The following is a 16,190-nucleotide window of genomic DNA, read 5'->3' as shown; positions in this document are numbered from 1 at the left end:
AAGCCATTCTATGATTCTATGAATTGACAAACCCATGCACCATCATACTATATTCTACACGTGCTCATCAAACGTCTAAAGCATTACTACTGCAGTCGAACTCAGACATATATATGTAACTGCAGCAGACTGCCAACCCATGCTTCAACAGATTCTATCACAGTTCCCTGGAAAGAGATACAGCAAAATCACAAGAAGCTGTAAGAACTTAGCAATCTATATAGGAGGTAGCAAGTATCAGCCGATAACACTTTGCTTCCCAATATAACCTAATGCTTCTTGACACGCCAAGTTCATGCATAGAGAGCATGCTGATTAAAAATTATAAATTATTAAAAGATAACTTGACTCATCTGAACACTGGAAACCTAACACAAGTCTATGAAGTTGGCCCAGCCTGGAAAAGGCAGAATGCACATTGATTTCAGTGAGCATGCACCACTGAAATCGCCATAAATACAATTTACCTTACATGTGATACCTATATCATATTCAGTTTGAGAAGCAAAGGGAAGCATTCCCAGCATTCAAATGCTATGTTCTAAACCCCAAAATTCCAAGAGTCAAAATTTAACTCAGGTATGAATAGAAAAGCATTTGGGAAAAAGCAATTAGAGCAGCAGTTGGTGAGGAAGAAACAAGTGAGGACCAACAAGAAGATTCAGAACAAGAAGAACAAGAAAAATAAAGAGCTGCACACAAAGGGAGACAGGGTAAAGGAAAGTGTGATGAGTGAAATAATCAAAACAGACATGAATTATGCATAAAGCAGGAAAACAAGGACAAAAAAGGTAGAAAAAAACCAGTGGGTATAGTGACTTTAAAATAGCAGCTAGTTTCAGAGAAAAATTAAATCAGAGGCAAAGCAAAATACAATGGGTTTGAGGTGTTTTTTTTCCTCAAATCAACTCATTTGAGCCAACAGGTCAAATTACTTTTTTGACCACATTTCTAAAAGTGTACAAGCTGGAAAAATGGCTGACTGAACTGCTGCAACACAGATTGACCTGCTACGAACAGGATGCCCAAGAAAATTAAGTACAGACAAGGTGGAGCTAGATGGAAAATTCTCCCCATCACTGCAGATATAGCACTTAGCCATAAAAATCTTACCTCTTCCCTGATGTGTTCTACTTGCTCCTCCAGGAATTCATTTCTTTCTGTCAGTGATTTATTCTTCTTTAAGAGTGACTGGCCAATTCGAGCAGCTAATTCTAAGTCCCGTTCTTTCTGTGAAGGATTAAGAAGAGAAAGTTAATTTCAATTTTTTTATTCACCAAAGGATCAGAAGGAGGGGAACAATTGTCATGAAAGGGAAGGAACAAGTACTTGAACAAAAAAAGACTTTTCTTCTGTGAGGATTTGTTTGGTTAGTTTTTTGTTAATTTTATTTTTCTATTCCTGCTTATTTACAGCAATGTTAATCAGAAAAGACTGACCCATACGAAGTTACTAAACCATACACATGAAAGCACAGCTTCAAGGTCTACAGTAGAACAACGTAAATGAAACCAGATCTGGTTCTTTATTACAGTTTTGTTCAAGAAATTACTGAAACTATTCCATCACCTTGTTACACCATTTGCAGAATGCAATCACAGTACTTCAGAGGTTACATTTTAAAGAATTCAGAAGCACCATGAAAATATGAAAGAACTTAGGCATTTCATTCGGTTTCCACTTGCTCAACCTTTAAATCAAACGCTGTAAGCTGAGCAGGAGCAGAAGCAGATTCCACCACAACAAATACTCGGCTCCTGTCTTGGTCTATATATATCCATTAGTGCTTTTGTATAAAACCAAATCCTATCCCTTTCCTTTTTGCACATGCCTAAATCTATGCTAAGTGGTTACTCTCATGCCATGCTTGGCCCTTTTTTCCCCCTCCTCTATAAGCACAGAATGGGAAATAACCAGTCCTAGACAGTTTACTACACGCACCAATAAAACTTAGAAGCTTATCCTGTTGGTGACATGTACCTATACGTGTCTCAGCTTCTGCAAAGCTGAGACATGGGGTTGTAATCTGCCTGTGAAAGGATGTGTAAAACTCTGTGCTGTTCATTAAGCACTTCTATTTATCATGTTCTTATTCAGCTACTAGATCTTTAAAACAGGGGGGAAATGGCACAACAGTTAATTCCCCACTTACCTTTAGTTCAACACCATCTGAGGAAGAGTTTTCTCCCTCTCACTGAAAATACGGTTTGGTGTTTATACTGCCCCTGACAGCCATTCAAATTTTATGACTAAAAGCTACCTTATTTCATGCAGACATTAATGACAAAACCTACAAAACTCTACAGCTACTGAGTGCATGGATTTGAAGTCAATGAATTTGAATGAAGAGGCTTTCATAGTGGAAAAAACAAAGTAGTTATGTCATAATCAGTAAATAAAACAGAGAGGTTATTGATCACTGCTGTATCTACAAATAGCATTTTCCAAATGCCTTCTGAAGGTCAGGCTTATATTTGCATCGAAAGCTACTGGCATTATCTAGCCATAAATTCTTTATATAATCTTACGTAAAATCTTTCAGAACAATAGGTCCCACAAAGTTATCCAAAAAACATTTGCTTTACGTATCAAGCCAACTTATTGTTCAGTGATTTGGCTCACTTCATAAATACGAGTGGAAAAAATATATTGTTGCAGCTTTGACTCTACACAGGAAGAGCTATCTAGCAGCAAGGTTTCTAAACTCAGATTTGAGGAATGTAAGTGTATTTCCAGGCTCATTAATTAACCTCCCTAGGCTGCCTACGCAATTTTTAGCAATTCAGCTCTAAATCTCAGTGTGGGGTTAGGCCTCTTACTCATAGTGATAAGGATCTGATTTATTACAGAAATATGTAAAAAAACATCCTGAAGCCGGACACATTTACACTATTATTAGAAAGGGCTGAGAAAGCAGGTTCACAGAGGAATCTACTCCTGTTCTTACTATATACCCAGGCAGGCCTGGTGTTGCTCCCTTTGCTTAGTTTCAGGGCAACAGGCACAGATTTTCAAAATATCTGCACAGATACTGTTCTGAGATCTTATCTTTCCTATCCTCCCCCCAAAATGCAACACCTTTCAACCTGCCAACTTCATAATGCAATAATTTGAAGCTTGCCAACAAGGACAGCCAAGGGGTAGTTTTGGGGTTTTTTTTCTTGCTTCTGTGTGTCAAGGTTCCAGAAGGAGTTACACCTTAAATTCTGCAAATGGATGTGTCTTGTAATAACCACATTTGGAAAACAGAGAAAGGAGCTGTAAGTGCACATCTGCCAAGGAATGGAGCGATTCAATCAGAAAAGATGGCCAAATAAAAGGGAAAAGGCACACTGAAAGTACTTGTTTTATTAAAGGTTCACTTAATACACACTCCCCTGTTTTTTCTTTGCTATCATCCAGATAAAGTACACCAGAAATTTTAAAACATCGGCTCAGCAAGTCATTCTGGCATTGCTCCCATGAGTGTGATGTCTGGATCTATAGATGTTTGGCTATGTGGACTCAGGGGAGGCAACAGTTTGGCAGAATGCTGCATCATTACTGGAAGGAGCTGTGGAACAAATGCAAGTAAATCTCAGCCAAACAATACAAAGGGAACAGGACACAAACAAGTAACAGACTGTTACTACAAATTAATGGATTATTCCAGGACAAGTCTTTTAGGTAAAGCATCAGTTTTTACTGATTTTCACAGACAGTTGTTTAAATGATTCATCTCAAAGCACAAAATGCAGGACTTAGATCTGTTTGCAGTACAATCAAGCATAGGTGGGAAATGTGAGCATTCCCGTGGTTGTTTCTTGGCAGAGCTAGGGGAGGAATAGACCACCCAACATATCTTAGACACAGAGACCCCATTTTTGACACTGCTACTGCAATAAACAAGCAAATAAATATGAACACTCAGCCATGAACCAATACAGTTGTAATAGTTTTCACCTAAAAAATTCTCCACAAACATTACTTGGAAACAGTGCTAAAGTTTACTGCAGAAAAGCAGCTGATTTCTGTCAAATAATTTATCATGTTTATTGAACATAAGCATTGTAGCTTGACAGTTGCTTTTTGACATTTCTTGAGTGCCAAGGATTAAAATAATAACAATTAACATAATAATGGTATTTAATATAAAAACCAAAAAATACCAACCCAAAACAACCAAATATAAGGCAAAAAAGAAAAGGTTTGGAGACAAATGGGATATTACACTTTTTTTTTTTGTGTGTCAATGCACTTCTCTAGAAAGACATTATCTGAGCTAATGATTATGAATGTAAGACTATTTGTGAGCCTTTTTAAATTTATTTTTTAAAAAGACTAAATCCATCAATAATTATACTATTAGCTTTACATGTACTGTAAATGTGCATGTCATTTTAAAACAACTCCCTCCACTCTCCTCCTCCTCATTCGTTATGTCAATTATTTGACCATAGCAAGTTAAATGGCCTCAACTGAAAAATAAGCATAAGTAATGAATCTATATGACTGGGGTAAACAAATAACCTTTATTTAGAAAGAATATTTACCTTACCAATGAGATAAAGTGTACATACACTCAGAGCACTTATCCCTACTCACTAGAGGACAGTCTACCAACCATCTGTACTAGAGGTACCATATAATTTCTGTACTAGTGTCTCATACTGTGAATGGGTCCTTAAAGAGATGTAATACTTGCCTCTTCGAGAAGACGTGTAACAGCATCTATGTCATTGTATGTTTTAGTCATCTGGCCCACTCTTTCAGCACATAAAACTGTGAGGAAAAAATAAAACATTAATTATATTGGTAACACTGTTAAAGGGAAAATACTCTTAAGAGTTTGAGTTTGCATAAGTTTTCATCTTGAAAATACTTATCTCAACTTTTGGGTATGTATATCAAAAGCTTAAAAAAACCTCAGAAAAATAATCAAAGCTTCAAGTTAAACTGAGAATGCAAGTGTTTTTCTTTTGTAATCACTATTTGCTTTTTTCAGTGACAGAACAAACAGTTAAAATGTTAAATCTTTTGTCTGAAGGAGTATCTTGAGTTTATTAAAAAAAAACATCAAGGAAGAAATGAAAATAGACATTCTTAAATACATGATTCAGTTTCTATCACATCACTTAGTCATTGTATTATGTGCAATAATTTTTTGTTACTCCATGAATAAATACGGTTAGTAACACTGTTCAACATGAAGATACTATGTCATATAAAGTTGATAAGAACTGGGTTCTACTGTATGAGACAGCAAAGTAAATACAGAAGGCATGCAAATAATATTCTTATAATACCCAGAACACACCACAGTGGCCACAATATTGCTCATGAGAGATATTTACTTGGACTGGATGAGTTGATTAATCACTAAGGTGGAACCACAAGTTTTTTATACTGAAGAAAGTAGGCAGAAGTTTAGTCTACCACCTTTAAGAAGCTATATTGACTTATTTAAAAGTTTGCAAGCTTTCTAAAAATCCACTAATGATCACAGGAGAAAAGAGCACTTTCTCCTCTACCCTTATATTCGTTCCATTTTCAGCTACACCTGTTTTTCAAACTCCATAGTTCTGGGAAAAAGGGATTGTTCATGAAGTTCCCTTGATCATATGTACTACGAGTTACCAGGCTGCTGTAGCACGAATTGCTATTTAGGGGATTTATCTTCAATGATGTCAGTTAAAGCTCCATCTGACAGATTAGCTGATGTTGCCCTAGCGTGCATTAAGGCTGTGGGGGGAGAGACAGATAAGGTCTAATAAGATTTAAACGGGGGGGGGGGGGGGGGGGGGGGGGGGGGGGCGGGAGGGTACTGAGTACAGTAACATTACCAGGAGACAGTTTGTCACACTAAGGAAACAACACTACCCAATTTATAAATAACAACCTACATATACACAAATGTACAGCTGATCACTTCTAAAGGCACACCCATAATGGACCAAATGCAACAGTACTTAGATACCTGTTGCAATGCTAGAGGTTGGGTTTTTTTCCATACTTAAACATCAGAAAGTTCTTAAACTATGTCAACAAGGACAATGTTTATTTTCCTGTTTCTCAAATTTTATTTTTGAGGATCAAATCCTGAAAACATTTACAGTATTTAGGGACATCAGCAGTGCCAGTGAACTCCAAAAGATGCCAATCAAAAGTATTCAAAAGATAATTACACTTATCCAAATAATTAAGTCTGAAAGGGATAACAGTAAAAACTCTTACGCTTTAAAGTAATAATCTGACATTACATACCAATATAAAAAATAGCTATACCACTGCACAGACAAAAATACAGTGCATCTGTAAACTACAAGCTATGTCAGTCAAAAGCAGACTAATCAGGATTCCACAGAAAAAAAATGAAGTAACTTGCAGAGAACATCAGCTATAATAAACAAAGAGGTTAAACAGAAGCTTTCCATAAAAAACTTCACATGAAGACAGATGGTGACACATCCAGAAGACTATTCACAATACAAAAAAAACCCAAACAAACATTGCCATAAACCAAATTTTTTTAAGACATGGTAAGATCATAAATTGTGCCATAAAAGCATCTATCACAAGCCCTGACGCCAGCAAGTTATTTTCCAAAACAATGGTACACTAAATAGTTCCTTTGGTTACAGCATTCCCTTACTACTATAAAATAATGTTTGAGATTATCATTAGCAAGCTCACTTTAACTCTGTACCTAGCACTAATAATCACCACTGATTATGACTATGGCAACCACCATGCCATCCCAATTCAGGTGAACATATAAACTTCCTAACATCCAAACTGGTAAAAGGACAATGCTCCCACAGACAGAATAAAGTCACTCATCTAGGAAAGTGATAAAGGTTCATTTGCGTGGCTGCTCAGTTGGCTATTTCTTTGGACCTTGCTATTTAATCTTTAACCTGGCAGGCTAACACCACAGCCTTACCACAACAGACTTATTACTAGCAAAGCAGTAGCGACCTGGTCACCAATAGCTTTTATATCTCCAAGTTTCCATCACAATACTGTTGGCCATTATTTTTTAAACAGAGGCCTTCATATATCACTCTGCCAACGTGGAAGGGTTTCAAAGCAGAAATGGTAACTTGTGTATCCTCTTCAACATCCAAGTGGAAACAAACTTCAACAGACTGCATATAATAAAATGCCTCCTTCACTCCACTACCTCCTTTGGGCAACTAAACACAAAACACAGCAGAAGCGCAGTGCTACTAACTAAAAGGAAGGTTTTCCTTTTGGAAGGAGGGCAAACTTGCAAAGATGCCTTGCTCTCCATCACTCAGAAATCAATGCTTGTGGAAAGAGAAGGTGAAAAGTGAGGGGAGAGAAAGCAATTGAGAAACAGCATTTAAAAAAACACTTCAAAACACTGTCAAAGTATGTAATTATTCCTCCCCCACGGATTACAAGATAGCATTTGGTCAGTTGCTAGTGCAGCGATTTTTATTTCCTTAGTGTTCACAAAATCTACCAGTGAAAAAAGACACACTATTTTGAATAAACATTTTGAGCCCTGATCAGTGAAATATGGATGGGAAAAAAACCCCATCACATCTCTCATGGATTCTGCATAGTATGTTTCTAGCCTGCTGGAGTTTCCGATGAGTATGTGAGTGCGGTAACACTACTGTGAAGATAAAACAAGAGCAAATGAAGGGCAATGCTCTGTAATACAAAACCCACAGTGCCAATTTACTGACCTCTCTTCACTCACTTGCAAATCAGTAGTATGTTCGCCTGAGGGTGATAGGAAGAGCAGTGTCTAAACGCATGGGTACATGCAAACATTCAAATCAAATACACTTTGCACCTCTCAGTTTATGGAGAGGGCTGCTAGACAAAGAAAGGAAGAGTAACAATATTTTTCCAAAAAGTCTACCGCAAGTGGAACAACCATAGAATTCTAGAGACGCAGAGTTAGAAAACATGTTTTGGTAACTGCTTTGAAAGTAATGTCACAGATCCAAACCAGGAAACAAACAACAGAGAAAGCTTCTGTTACACTATTTTCATAACAGCATTAAATACATGCTATCAGGGACACATTTGCAGTTCAAAGTATTTGGTTTGGTGGTTGATTTTTTTTCCTAACAGACAAACTCAAATATGGATAAATGCAACAGAGATCAAGTATTTCCTCTAACTTTAAATACAAAGCACCATCCTCATACCCTCTTAAAGCCTGAAAATGTATGGGTACTCACATTCCTGTGTTTCCCAACGTGAGTATAGCTGAAAGGATGAGTATACTCTGGATTTCTCTCTCATCACCTATCTAATGCAGCACCTGATTGGAAGCTTCTTTCAGGCTCTGAGCACTGCACTGAAGAAAGCACCAATTCCCAAGCTGAAGATGCTCAGGGAGAAGAGAGGAAAGTATGTACCTTCCTGGATTGCTCCCCGAAAACTACACAGCCATTTAGCATGCTACTTAGAGAAAAATTGTTTCCAGGAACAGGAAACAGCCATAGAAGTGAAGGGAAGCAAGAATACCATTATTGGGAGCTGCTGCAGTGAGCCACCACCTACCGAACGGGGGATTCAGATGGAAGGGGCGGGGGGGGGGTGGTGTGTGGAAGATAATCACAGGAGCCAGCAGTCACAAGTGTTCTCAGCCCCTGCTCCCTGCATCCCTCCTTGAGGCATATCCCCCCATCATTTTTGAGACCTAGCAATCAGGACAAACTAAATAACTAAAAGAGAGCAGCCATGTCTGAAGAGGAAAGCCCAGCTCCCACTGCACCTCTTCCCATCTATTTTCAACTACTGGGAAACAGAAGGGGGATAAGATGTTACAGTAAAGTTTCAGGCTTTAGGCAGATAATACTGACCTGTATATAGAGTCTAACAGAGAAGGCCCTAGGGCATGGGGGTTTCCCTACTACCAAAATTTATTTTCTTGGAAACTACACCAGGATAAGGGAATACTCTTCATGGAGCACAGATCTCTGGCAATTTTAATACTGAAGCTTGTTACAGGCAAGGTGGCAGCGGGGGACATTCTCAACAGTGCCCTACCCAAAGCCTTTAACTATTGCAAGGCCTATATATTCTTGCTCAGTCATGAGAAGCCCTGCCTCAGGAACAGCTTGTGTCTGCCTCCTTGCTGCTCAGAGCTCTGCCCGAGCACTGGCAACACAGTGGCACGTTCCCTGCATGCTGAATGTCGCGCACTGGAGATGCACGGACCACGGGCAGTAACGCTGACTGGCCAGCCACGCTCCCCACTGCCAGGTACCACCTGGCAAACATCAGTAGTCAGGGACCCCGGCAGACTCCGACTCCTCAGCTCACAAGGGTTTCATTTCCAAAAGGCTACTTTTGCACTCTGAGGATAAAGCACTTGCTAAAATCACAGATTCAGTTCTAGAGCCACTGACAGCTATGCTCTGGCACTAGTTACTGCAAGCACTGCACCAACCTGAGCCAAGCGCATAAGGAATTCTGAAACTCTGCCATATTATATATATTCCCTTTCAAACAGACTTGGGAAAATGGTACCTAAAACATGCCATCAGCTCTGTTACTGGCCCAGAGTAGCAGGATTTTACATGTTCAAAGATTAAAATAGTAGCTTTTCCTCCACTGAAGAGGACCTTCTGGCAGCCCTGGCTAAGCTGGAGCAGAGGCTTCAGGCACGCTGTTGCCCCTCATGTTTGAGATGGCCCTAAGAGAACACATTCACCTGAAGAGCTGAAAAATTTTAAGTGACTGTTGTCACTGGAGTGTGAAAAATAAAATAAAATGTACTTTTGAGGCATGACTTGCTATAAGTCCAAATTTTGACCCAACACGCCAGCAGTTCCTCCAGCCACCCCCACTCCTCCAAGCACAGAGGCAGCCCAGTCCCTCCAGCAGGCAGATCTGGAGTTCAGCGGGTGGCTGTGACCCTGGTTACGGGGATAAAGAGTGGTCACAGCCTGCCAACTGCTTCACAACTGTCAAGTCACACTGTGGGCGAGATCCATGGAGGAGTCTGGAAGAACGCAAAGTTGTGAGCAATACATACTCCATCAGCAAGGCCATATTAGTGCGGTGAAAAATAACTACCTTAAGTTCAATAGATAATGCCAACAGATTTTTTTCTTTTCTTCTTTTTTTTTTTTTTTTTTTTTTTTAAATGTTACAGCTTCACTTACTGTCATTTCAATGGCATAGTTTGCAAATTAATCTTTTACTATTAAGGTGCAGTTACTGATTCTTCTTGAAGAAGACATTTTATCTTGTCATTTAAGCTATGTTTTGAAGGGTGTTTGTTCACTACCATTTCTCTCACACAGTTAAAGCCTCACATACAAACCTACACTATTACTTAATCTCAGGTTCGGGAAAACATTTTGCTGTTCTTTCTTTTCTAAAGCTTATGTCAAATACACAGGTAGGCAGCCATTTCAAAGTACTTCCTCTAAGCAAGGCAAGAACTGCACCAAATTTTCTTGTGATGAATGAAGAATCAGGTTAAAGGCAATTTCATCAAGAACATCACACACTTGCTCCTTCTATTAGCATAAACACAGATCAAATGAGGTAACTTAGAAAATACAGCCACAAAGTGAAACCAAGGAGATAAGGAAAAGCACCCGGAGGGAACTCACCATCGCCTCAATGCAATGTTCACACCGTTCACTGATACAACTCAGCACAACTCTTCTGTTAAAAGTAAAACTTTTTGTGCAGGATTGCTGATTATTAGCCATTGAATTACTGTCTTGACATTCTCCTCCATCCATTTCCTGTCAAGACATGTCTGGACTGCAGTCCTTGCAACTAATAAATGGGTGTAAGGCTTAAATCAGGATCTGGACTGTAAATCTTTCTGCATGGTCTCCCTCATTTAAATACGTGACCTTTTCCTATTCCAACTCTTTGGGAGGGATTGGCTGTGCCAAAGTTTTCAAGAAATACTAGTCTCCATTTTCTTTGCTTCAGTGTTTGAAGATTCCAGAGCCCTGTATGGCCTCCATTCTACTCAATGTCTTTGTAAGACAAACCAAGCATTTTACTTTTCCTGCAAGTGAGACCCCAGAGTGCCTGAACTTGAGATTTAACTTTTTTCTTTTTCTTTTTTTTTTTTTAATTAAACTTCAGCTAGAGTCTTAGCCTGCATTTACCCAGTACTTTAGACAAGGACTTTTATTCTGTTACATTAGTAAATTGAAACAGTAATGGCTAGCTGCTATCATAGGTCCTAAACAGCTAATAGTCTTTTCCTGTCCCACCTGCAAAAGCAAGAATCAAAACACAGCCCAGTTTCAGAATTAGCTGACCCAAACAAATCACTAACCAAAGAAAACTGACAGGCTGTCCTTTCACAACTCAGATTCTTTTATGAACAAAACCTAAGGAGTCTATCAGCAGATATCCCTGCACAAAGTTTCACTGTAGGCAGCTCACAGACCAGCTTATCAAATGAAGAGTAAACATGTTGCTGTCAGGAGAACTTACAACTCCAAAGCAATGCACTAACTCTAGGACTGTTCTGTCTAGACCTTTATGAAGGTGCTCCCCATACTCATCAAGAGAACCGATTCTGCAACTCCGCCAAGTGTACACCACTAGTTCTGGGACAAAGGATCTCTAAACAGGACTGAGGGCAGTCACAGGACCTACATGTTGGGACAGGAAAAAAAACATCAAAATGACCACAGAAATAACAGACAAGTAGTGAGTACATGTTCTGCCTGTGGAATAGGCCAAACAATTAAAGAGTCTTAATCACACTATTTTTCCCCTTCTTTTCAATAAGTATAAATGATTAAAGTAAGCCATATTCTCAGATCGTCCATTCTGATACCAGATGTATAGCCAGATATGGCTAGAATGCTTCTTTTGTTCGGCAAGAAAAGGCTGGTGTTTCCATCTGCTCTACTTATAGAACGAATTACCTCATCCCCAAGAAAAATACTATCGTTCCTAAGTGCACCCACATGCAAAGATACATAGAAATACCATACATCATTTTCGTGCACCTGTATCACTACTACACTAACTGTGTAGGTGACCTGAATGTATAGGTGGAGGAGAGAAAGCATCTTTAGAAGGCATTTCAAATACATACTGAGCTTTTGAAGGGAAGGTACTGTAGAAGGACAGGGCTAAATTTATCCCAGATGGAACTAAGCTTTCTTTTTTTCTCTCAAAATCAACAAGAACAGCTTCAGACTACTTAGATCTGGACAAAAGGTAAAGTCAACAAGAAGAATAAGAACAGCATGATGTACATTTCAGCAACCATTTAATCACTAAAAAAACCCCAGGAATCAAATATGAAAGTGTTGGTTGGCCTCTCTTATAAGTTTCCTCCCCACTCCAATCCCTAGTTTTAAGTTTCCTTCTACCAGCATTCTCTCCAGCACCTTTCCACTTTGCAGAGGCACACAGGTTAGCTCAGCTTCCTTCAGAGACCCACAACAGGAGAGACGGATGGTTTATTGACCAAGTATGACTAAAATCCAGGTGGAATATGTGATTCTGAGGAGATCTTTACAGGAAAGACCTATGAAACAAGATTCAAAAAGCACATTTCATCCACTGGGGCTCTGGACACAGGAATTCTTTCCTATAAGGTACATAAGGGTATAAATGCACAGCACGTCACATCCTCTGCGCTGACAAATCTTTCAAAGTACCTTTACACCAGCTTTATGATAGTGTATTTGGAAGTAACAGTTCTCTAGCGTAAAGCTGCTATTTTCAAGCAAAATTTACAGCACATGAAATCATATAAACGGTACATTTAACTTTTGGCACCTGAAGCCCTGAAAAAGATGGCCAGACTGGTGGGAAGCAGCCAGTGCACAGCATACAGCAGGTGCACAGGAGGGTTTGCAATGCACATACACTCACACTCCCACCCCAACGGCCCAGTTGCCTGCAGAACGCAGATGTCCATTATTTCCACAAAGCAGGACAAGATTGTTCAGTTGCTTGTTTTGTTGCAAGATTAAATCACAAGACCCAAAACTTGGATTTTTTCTGTTTGTTCGCTTTCAAGTTCATGGACAAGCACAAAATTGTTGCTCTGTTTGCTCTACTCATTTTTAGAAGTACCTAATGACAACACACACAGCTTCATAACACACACACAAGATGTACATACAAAACCCGCGTACAATTCCAAAGAAAGATAATTTCCCAAATCCAGTTTCATTATTAGAAAGATATTGCATAGTCTATATCTTTTGATAATGTATTTATTCTTTAAAGTAGTGTATATAAATCAAGATCCATCCTGCTCATGAGTATCTTCTTAGTATTCCATCTGAACATACTGGCTACACATTTAAAAAAAAGTAAAATTTAGTAGATTTAAATCCACAAACATCACTCAAATAACTTATACGTTGCCATCTGCTACTACCGTAAAAGTTTAAAATCAAAAGGTGAAAAGTACCTTCTTCCAAGATATCAAGGCTCTGCCTGTTAAATGTGCCTTCTCTCCTACTTTCCTTTTCATAATCATATTCAAAGCTTTCCTCTTCCTTCACTGACATTGCTGAACTCGTCCCAAACAGACACGATATGATGCCTTAGTCTCACAGGAGATGGGAAGTCATTCCCCCGGAGGCTGTATTTTGGGGGAGAGCAAAGCGAGGTCTCCACAAAGCAGGATACCATCTTTCCTCACTCACATGCTCAGCCAGGGAGCTCCTGAGCAACTGAGTATTTGTCCTTAGCACAACAGCTTTCTGTTGTACAGATGGGGTGGAGGAGGGAAGAGACCATCTGTCTAATAATTGCTAGAAGATTTATGTTGTTCCTCATACCAGCTCTGAGGGCAGCCTGCTTCTGCTCAACAGCTCCACCAGCATATTCCAGACAAAGTAAGTGGGCTGAAAACCCACGTCCTCGGAACTCCTCAGTCAACAAGGTTCTCCCTCCTCTGCCCCTGCTCGTCCAAGTGAAGTGGTAGCTTCCTGCAAGTGTCTCGGCAGCACAGCCCGACCCAGCCTCCGACTGTCACACCTAGTGAAGGGTGTGCACCTTCACGGAGTTTAATCACCTCTCAAGTTGCCCAATGCTGCAAGTAACAGATTTCAGGGGAGCAGCAAGCAGCCACAGCCTGCGCACATGGCCAATCCCACCCAGCAGAGAGGTCTCGAAGGCTGAGGCTCTTGCGCAGAAGAGTCTGGCTCTTGCACAGCAGTCCAGCTGCACTGACACCACTGTGCAAAGAATCAGGCTGGGGGGGAAGGGAGCTTTTTTATTGCTTTTTCAAAAAAATACTATGGTTGTACCAAGCATTTAAATGACATATCACATCAGCTGTCAAACACGTTTTCCACAGTCGCCTTTACTGTGTGCTGTGGGGAAACAAAATACCTCAAGTCCACACAGGGCACCCTAATGCATTTTCAAGGGTGGACGTCTCTCTTTGTTCAACAACAAAGAAAACTCCCTCCTTGTGCTCAGACCTCTTGGTTTCCAACAGATTGTTTGCTAAACTTGACTACAGACATAGGGCAGGTTAACTTTCTTATTTAACTTTCTGCGGCTGTAGATATTTAATGTTTGCCAGGTTGCCTCCCTTACTTTTCAATGGCAAAGAGGTGCCCTTTGCTGCTTGCAGAAGGCATTCCTATGGCAGGCAAAATGGGGGCACCGCAAGCCAAGGGCAGCTCATCACCCCCCGAGGGGCCCTAACTGCTGGGGAGGAAGGGAGCCAAGCACCACAAGCCAGCGGAACGTAACAGTTAGGATCACATAGAAACAATTTCTCGACTACCACCTCTCCAGTGGTGTGAGAGTACCAGGCACTACGAGATGGGAAAGAACTTGTTTTATACAATCACAACAAATTATTCTGGTTTATGTTTTAAACTCTTAATATTTATATACAAACACTGTACCAATGTTTATATTAAAAATAGCCAAAGGATATGAAATACATTAAGTGCTTGCTGAGGAAAGGAACACTCATTTCTGAATAAAGAAGGACCTTACTACTCCAACTTAACCTGACCTTTGCCAAAATTTACTGCAATATTCAGCAGCAGCAATAGCCTCAAGAACTCTTTGGGAAAAAATGGGATTGTCCCTTTCTCCACTTATCATGACATTAAAAGATGCAATTTTAATAACAATGTAATAGGGTTTACTTCTAGTTTCTGGCTCCTTAGAGCTTTCCTGTGTCTTCATTTCTCCCCTGTAACAGTGAATCAAAACTCTTTAAAATAAAATAAAATAAAAAAAGACAGTAAGAGTCTTAAGTACCTACTTGCCATCCAGTGTCAATTTATCACATTTTAGTAATAGCTAGAGAATGGAAGTTCAGAGAATAACCAAAACAAACTCATTTTAAAAAAAATGCCAGTAGCACCTTTTTAAACTTAGGGACAGAGGAGTCCACCCCTGCCAACCCTGTTGACATACTATGGGTTTAATATTGCTGGCAAGTGTTCACTATAGCTAACCAACTAGCTTACAAAGGAGAGCAGGGCAGTGGGTGATACACTGAAAACATGCACGTTGCTGTCCAAGATACATATAGCATCAGAATTGTTAAGGTGAAAAAGACCTTGAAGATCATCAAGTTCAACCATTAACCTAAGACTGCCAAGCCCACCACTAAACCACGTCCCTAAGTGCCACGTTTACTGGTCTTTTAAATACCTCCAGGGATGGTGACTCAACCACCTCCCTGGGCAGCCTGTTCCAATGCTTCACAACCCTTTTGGTGAAGAACTTTTTCCTAATATCCAGCCTAAACCTCCCCGGTGCAACTTGAGACCGCTTCCTCTCCTCTCCTCTCTACTATCCTGTCTTCTTTGTATCACTGGTCGCTTGGGAAAAGAGACCGACAGCCACCTCACTACAGCATCCTTACAGGTAGCTGTAGACAGTGGTAAGGTCTCCCCTGAGCCACCTTCTCTCCAGGCTAAATGACAATATAAGGAGAATAAATGAGTATTTCCACAAGCTGACTTCTGAACTGTGACTCATGTGAACTCATGCCACACAGGAGGACTCTGACATTCAAAAGCTGGAAGATAAGTGTTGCAATGCCCACTTTGATATCAGTGTATGAAAAATGCTGATGCAAATTACTAATGGGTGGAGAAGGAATGTGTACCCCACCCTTACACTATCAACTCATTTTCAGTGCTATTCTGCATTAAGTCCTTCTAATAGTGCAGGAATATTGACTTTCTAAAGACTAAGAGCCAGGTTTCCAACAGATACCAAACAATAAG

General features: G+C 39.9%; 1 protein-coding gene across 11 annotated transcripts in view; it reads right to left on the bottom strand.

Moving 5' to 3' along the window:
- TRAK1 (trafficking kinesin protein 1) overlaps positions 1 to 16,190 on the bottom strand; it is a 140,725-nt gene that overhangs the window by 37,729 nt on the left and 86,806 nt on the right. For 9 of the 11 annotated variants that reach the window (XM_055707006.1, XM_055707008.1, XM_055707010.1 and 6 more), the window contains 2 exons: positions 4,681 to 4,761; positions 1,114 to 1,226 (listed from right to left, as the gene is read on the bottom strand). In XM_055707006.1, coding sequence (XP_055562981.1) covers positions 1,114 to 1,226; positions 4,681 to 4,735 — 168 coding nt within the window. In that variant the 5' untranslated portion in view covers positions 4,736 to 4,761. Of the gene's footprint in view, positions 1 to 1,113; positions 1,227 to 4,680; positions 4,762 to 13,390; positions 13,639 to 16,190 lie in introns of those variants that run through there. The other 2 variants (XM_055707011.1, XM_055707017.1) reach the window with 2 other exon arrangements.

This window comes from Falco cherrug, chromosome 4, assembly GCF_023634085.1.
Source record: "Falco cherrug isolate bFalChe1 chromosome 4, bFalChe1.pri, whole genome shotgun sequence".
In the NCBI taxonomy this organism is placed as follows: Eukaryota; Metazoa; Chordata; class Aves; order Falconiformes; family Falconidae; genus Falco; species Falco cherrug.
The sequence above is the reverse complement of the archived record's forward strand: the minus strand, read 5'-3'. Positions and strand labels throughout refer to the sequence as shown.